General features: G+C 42.8%; 1 protein-coding gene across 1 annotated transcript in view; it reads left to right on the forward strand.

The window, feature by feature from the left end:
- Positions 1 to 290, forward strand: part of LOC311145668 (phospholipase B1, membrane-associated-like) — a gene marked incomplete at both ends in the record, with an annotated part of 147,455 nt that extends 147,165 nt beyond the window's left edge. The window contains one exon of the mRNA XM_084181931.1: positions 45 to 290. Within this exon, the coding sequence (XP_084038057.1) occupies positions 45 to 290 (246 nt within the window). The remainder of the gene's footprint in view (positions 1 to 44) is intronic.
- Between the last annotated feature and the right edge of the window lie 6,709 nt (positions 291 to 6,999).

Here is a 6,999-nt window from a genome sequence, read left to right on the forward strand (position 1 = left end):
CATATACCAGTATGTAATATGTGCTATCTGCTACTATCTTTCAGGATCATCCTTACATCTTCACTAGAGTGAACAGTTTCCCCAGTGTGCCTACCACATCAGCACCCAGCACAGCCACTCCTCTCAATGCAATCTGCTCAGATAATGTGCCGGTATGGGTGGCTGCAGTGCTGGCGGTGGTGGGCCTCCTGATTGGCTGGGGTGTGACCTGGCTCCTCCTCTCCTGCAGGAAGAAGAAAAACAGGAGGAAGATGGAAAGTGTGGTGGAGATGATGAGTACTGGGTTCTAGAACTGCATTCGACATATTTAATCTCCAATCTAAATAATTTGATGCTCTCCCCCTCTTGACCTCAGAACAGCCTTAATTCGTCGGGGGCATGGACTCTTCGCGTGCCCTTGCCAAAAATAAACCTGTACCTTTTTAAGCGCTCCATGTCTTGCAGCGAAGACAAATGGATTATGCTGTGCTCGCAACAAGTCACATTCTTGTCTGTTTGACAGAATCGGTCTGTGTCCTCCCCTCTGGTTTAAGTCAACCCTTCAGAACAGCCTCAATTCGTTGGGGCAAGGACTCTACAAGTTGTCGAAAGCGTTCCACAGGGACGCTGGCCCATGTTGACTCCAATGCTTTCCACAGTTATGTCAAGTTGGCTGGATGTCTATTGGGTGGTGGACTATTCTTGATACACACAGGAAACTTTTGAGCGTGAAACTGTGTTGCAGTTCTTGACAGAAACCGGTGCGCCTGGCACCTACTACCATTCAAAGGCACTTAAATATTTTGTCTTGCCCATTCACCCTCTGAATGGCACACATACACAATTCATGTCTCAATTGTCTCAATGCTTTAAAATCCTTCTTTAACCTCTTAAATATAATGGCAAAATGTAGATTTCCGCCTAAATAGACATACCCAAAAGTAACTGCTATTCATGTGTAATTACATGATTCTGACATGCAAAAACTTGGTATATTTGGAAAGAAGACATCTGGGAGATTGAGGAAATGATCAGAAGATAGGAGTTACATAGTTCAGAATACACAAGATCAAGCACACACAAAATAGCAGTTTTTTGGTTAGTAATCTTTCATTGACAAGCTATAAGTGAATTATTGATGACTAGAGCTGGAAACACATCAGATGGCTTCCACAATATGTGAACAATATCAGAAAAAAAGGGATTGATAGACCTAACAACTAGAAATGGGCAGATGTTTTAGTAAGTGGTGTCAGGTGTGGTCACGGGACGTTTCCAAGTCTCTGAGCCAGGAAGCAATAGTTCTCATTACGCATAAAATGTTCTAGGCCTTGCTTTGTCCCACCCAGGTCAACTTCATATCCCTGGAAAGCTACAGCTAGGGATGCCTACAGCGTGTAAGCAGGAAACATCATATTTTTGATGCACAAAGATATCGGTGGACATAATGTTGCCATTAAGTCATACATCATCAGATTACATACCCCTCAAGTAGCTATAGCTCAAACACAGACCAAATCGAAGCTTACCTTGTAAGATGTTCGCTGTTTGGTGAAAACGTTGTGTAAAATCAACATTTTGACTCTCGGGGCTTGTGATCAATAACGGTAGGTCACAGGCAGACAAATAAGATATCCTCATGATCTGTGGAGTCCTGGCTTTCGGTGTGTATCAACGTATTCCGTGTTTACTTCGTTTATGCTTCACAACGCTAACCGGAACGTAGGTAGCAGCCATCTTGAAAGAGGTCATCGGCTCGGCCTACGCTTATATATTCGTATGCCCATATATGGTAGTAAATTACACCAAAGATTTGAAGGCACCGATCAATAGCCAATATACTCAGCTTTCCGCAGACATCCTGTTTTTGCAGATAGGGGCTACCGTTCTCATAACAGACTGAATTGAATAACAAATAATCAAATAGAGTCCCCAAATATGGGGACTTCCTGTTTCCTCCCCTTCATCTACACTGATTGAAGTGGATTTAACAAGTGCCATCAATAAGGGATCATAGATTTCACCTGGATTCACCTGGTCATGGAAAGAGCAGGTGTTCTTAATGTTTTGTATACTCAGTGCACAGTTCCAGGCAAATATTTTGGCATCCTTGCAGTTTTCTTAAATAATTCCCCATTTCTTATAAAATAAGTTGAACTGGAACAAAAGTGCCCTGCCCTGCTATAGATAAACAATAAGTAATAAAGATAAGCAGGGTTAGGAGTGTCAGACAAGTTGTAGTAAAATGATTAAGTAAACCTCCAGGGGATGAATAAGCAGCTTTGCAACTAAACCAGTTCTTCCAGCTTGTAAAAACATGTATGGATGGTATATGATCTCCTTTGGGATAATAGGTTTTTACTATTACATCCGGAAGTATGTCAAGCAAATAAATCTTGTGAAAATCAGTCTATTCATCGTGTTTTGATTTCAATTTGATAGATGGTTCTGGAGGGGGGATTCTGTTGAATGTATTGTGTAGAACTAGAGCCGTGAAGGAATGAAGGACACAATGTGTCGAGAGACACAGCCCCATCTGCAACTGCAGCTCATCTGGAGAAGCAGTTCTCCAAGTTCAACTGGTTCTATTTCCATGCCTTATTGCTCCCATGTGCAGTGAAGTGTTTTAGTAACTCACTGACTCAGTCACCCCACCCACACCCCGTGAGCTCTGATACCACAAACACGTCAAATCACAAAATAAACAGTTTTCCTCTCGTTACTGTTATAACTCCACCTCCAGCTATTAACACAGCTAGTTAAACAATCGGTGCAGGAGAAGTATAACCAACATCCATGCAACCCGTGTCTATTACTGCACTACCCTTTAGATTAAATATCATGTATAAACTGGGTGGTTTGAGCCCTGAATGCTGATTGGCTAAAAGCTGTGGTATATCAGACCGTTGCGCCGTGCAATTGCGTCGTGCCTAAGAACAGCCCTTAGCTGTGGTATATTAGCAATATACCACACCTCCTCTGGCGTTATTGCTTAAGTAACCTGTAAGTATGACCAGTGGCGACCCATCATTCAGGGCAGGTTGGGCAGAGCCCCACCTGTTTTGAGCCCCACATTTTTAGCAAAAAATAATTGTAAAACATTATGCCTGTTTTGCATGTTATTTTGGCATGAATACGTGTCACATATCAGTTTGCAAACAATGTAAAAAAAATTAAGCTTCAATACAAACATGGTCTCTTTTTTGCTTTCTTGAGTAAGGCAGCTCCAAAATGCAGGTGTTTCATCCTAGCTCAGTGCTTTCTGTGGTGGTGGGGCAGCCAGTTGCTCCGTGATTGGGTAGAGCTAGAAAATTCAAGCCCCTTGGGTGCTGCCATAGACTTACATTAGAAGTGCCCATCCAAGAAGGATCAAAGTCATTGGCTACAGATAAAATGAAGTCAAATCACGTTATATCTACAGTAGCTTTGATTGGACTGATCATGTCAACATCATACTTTCAAAATCTTAGCTGGCAGTCATCATCAGAAATCAAGTTGACAATCTACTGGCAAATCCTTTTTAATCCTTGTCATATGAAGATAAATAATGAAGAGACATTATAGATAAAACGTATCGGTGCTCATCGGTCATTGGACATAAACATTACATAAGTTGGAAATCGCAAATTCAACAATGAGTGGATTGGAAGGAATCAGTGGCTACGTCAACTGCAAGCATTGCAAAGCAATCACTAGCCTGCTATTCAGTGGAGTGGGTGTGTGGTCCCAAGGGTCTCTTTTCCAAGCTTAAAATTATAAACATTCAATCCAGCATGATTTCTGCCGCGCTCAAAATAACTGTTAACTGGGAAATCTGATTTCAGTGAGTTCAAGACAATTGGGAACTCGGGGAAAAAATTAGCTACGAATGGGAAAATACGTTTTGAACGGTCATCCAACTCGGAATTGTAAGTCAGGAACTTGGCCTCTTTCTAGAGCTACAACCTGAAGATCACTGATTCGACCTTGTTTTTTTTCCAAGTTCTCAGTTGTCTTGAAAGCACCATAAAGTCAAAATGCCAGACTTTGATGACAAAGTTTAATGACTAAATTTGCCCACGAAGGACCGTGCACAACAAGGTGAGTCCAAAAATGTATTGTATGCTGCTGCATAAATGATGTAATATGCCAGGGAGATATGTATACTGTGGCTAAGAAAGTAATACGAAGTGTATGTTGTGTAGTAAGCTGTTAGTAGCCCATGTGCCTCACCCTAATAATGTATTATATTTTCCCCTCTTAATTTCGCCTACTATTCTGACTTGGTGGTGCACATGTAGCCTATAACCTTTTTTAGAGAAATGTAATCATCTAATATTGTTAGAGCTTTCATTGTCTGCTTATATGCCCCCTTTATTTATCCTACGGTTCTGACTTGGTGTACAGGGAGAATACTGTAAGAACGGCCCATGTTCTGAATTCTGTCGCTGTACATTTCAAAAGTGCTGAATAAATAGTTATATTGACTAAGTTCGTCCTAGCTCGCTCATTAATGTCTTAATCAAAATTATGGATTGTCTCTTATCCGCTTGTCGTCCCCTTATGCCATAGTTTGTACAGCTCAATTGTCAGTAGAAACCACATTTTGTTTAAGCAAGTCAGCCATATCAGCTATGTTTTTTTTAAAGGCAGTAAATGAGGCTGAATGAACTGTTTCGCTGCCAGACAAGGCTCCGCTGATAGCCAGGGGTGGCAGTGGTAAGGTGTTAGGACTGCTGTTGGGACTCTGCTGTTGGGACAGCTTTAGACCCGAACAGTCTGTGGGCACCGTTTGTCACCGTTATAGTGCAATTCATGTATTGTTTAGTGTTGTGTTTTGTTGTGTAGTGGCTTTGCTGGCATGCATCCCAAGTTTGCCCCACCAAGATTTACATGCTAAAATCGCCACTGAGTATGACATCACTCAAGGCCCCTCCTAAACTTTGAATGCACTACTGTTTTGATATCTTAACTCTGGAGAGGTCCACCGCTTGAATCCACATAGTCAAGGCCATTACAATATCCACCTGGTCCTCAGCCACCTCCTTTTTAACCTCCAAAATCAGGAGAGGAGTCAGATCATGACCTTTTTCCTAATTTGAGTTATGATTTGATTAGGCACAATATAAACCTGTACTTCTGGCTGCTTTATACTTTTTTTTTTTATTGTTCTGTGTTGTGGTTGTCTATTGGTCTGTCTGTATGTTTGTTGTCACTGTTTTATTCCTATTTGGAAAAACCCTACCCCCTCCCCTCCTCCTCCTGAGGTTATCAGCAGTCACACCAAACTCTCTCCCCGTCAACCTGATCATCCTGTTCTCTACCTTTACACCTCGTTGAAAAAAGGAAACAGGAAACCACTGTGATTATTTGCATTTTTGCATAGCAAGTCGATCATACAAGACTGTAGTTAAATATAAGGTTCTGGATCACAATGCTGCCACTCTGACACCAGCCTGAAACATGTGACCTCCAGTATACCTACAGTCTGAACTAAATGCATGAGAACTACTAAAGAAGGACAAACATTTACATTTATTGTCATTTAGCAGACGCTCTTATCCAGAGCGACTTACAGGAGCAATTAGGATTAAGTGCCTTGCTCAAGGGCACATCGACAGATTTTTCACCTAGTCGGCTCAGGGATTAGAACCAGCGCCCTTTCGGTTACTGCCACAACACTCTTAACCATATACCAGGTTAAACAACCACAACTGTGTATCAGAGGGGGCCTGAGATTCTTTAATGTGGAGTGGCAAGATGCCCTGGTATGCTGTGCTCCCGCTGCACCTACTACTGTGTGTGTGTGACCTGTGTGTGTGTGTGTGTATATAACTGTAGCTGTGGCAGAGTGTGTGGCTGTAACCATAAACAAAAAGTGCCAAGGTACTACATGTGTTTCATGTACTGCCAAGTTTCCTGGTCAGCTAGCTAAGCTAAACTAACTTGGAAAAGCAGAAACCACATAAGCAAGCGGGACAGGGATTTAATTCATGAAATGTTCTGCGTATGATAATTTCTTAAAATATGAGAAAAGTTGGTTCATACAGTATAATGTATCTACACCCATGAATAAAGTTGTGTTGGTCACAAATAAGCATGTTTCATTTATAAATCACAAAATGTCATGCAAAGAATAGGTTATTCAACAAATCAAATCAAATTGTATTTGTCACATACACGTGTTTAGCAGATGTTATAGCGGGTGTAGCGAAATGCTTGTGCTTCAAGCTCCGACAGCGCAGTAATATCTAACAATTTCACAACATATATCTCGCCTTCTGGATGATAGCGGGGTGAACAGGCAGTGGCTCGGATGGTTGATATCCTTGATGATCTTTTTGGCCTTCCTGTGACATCGGGTGCTGTATGTGTCTTGGAGGGCGGGTAGTTTGACCCCGGTAATGCATTCAGCAGACCGCACCACCCTCTGGAGAGCCCTGCGGTTGTGGGCGGTGCTGTTGCCATATCAGGCAGTGATACAGCCCGACAGGATGCTCTCAATTGTGCATGTGTAAAGGTTTGTGAGGGTTTTAGGTGATAAGCCAAATTTCTTCAGCCTCCTGAGAATGAAGAGGCTCTGTTGTGCCTTCTTCACCACACTGTCTGCGTGGGTGGACCATTTCAGTTTGTCGGTGATGTGTACGCCAAGGAACTTGAAGCTTTCCACCTTCTCCACTGCGGTCCCGTCGATGTGGATTGGGGGGTGCACCCTCTGCTGTTTCCTGAAGTCCACGATCATCTCCTTTGTTTTGTTGATGTTGAGTGAGAGGTTATTTTCTTGGCACCACACTCCCAGAGCCCTCACCTCCTCCCTGTAGTCTCGTCATTGTTGGTAATCAAGCCTACTACTGTTGTGTCGTCTGCAAACTTGATGATTGAGTTGGAGGCATGCTTGGCCACATAGTCATGGGTGAACAGGGAGTACAGGAGGGGGCTGAGCACACACCCTTGTGGTGCCCCAGTGTTGAGGATCAGCGAAGTGGAGATGTTGTTTCCTACCTTCACCACCTGGGGGCGGCCCGTCAGGAAGTCCAGGAC

This window comes from Coregonus lavaretus (genome assembly GCF_964263955.1).
Source record: "Coregonus lavaretus genome assembly, chromosome: 18".
NCBI lineage: Eukaryota > Metazoa > Chordata > Actinopteri > Salmoniformes > Salmonidae > Coregonus > Coregonus lavaretus.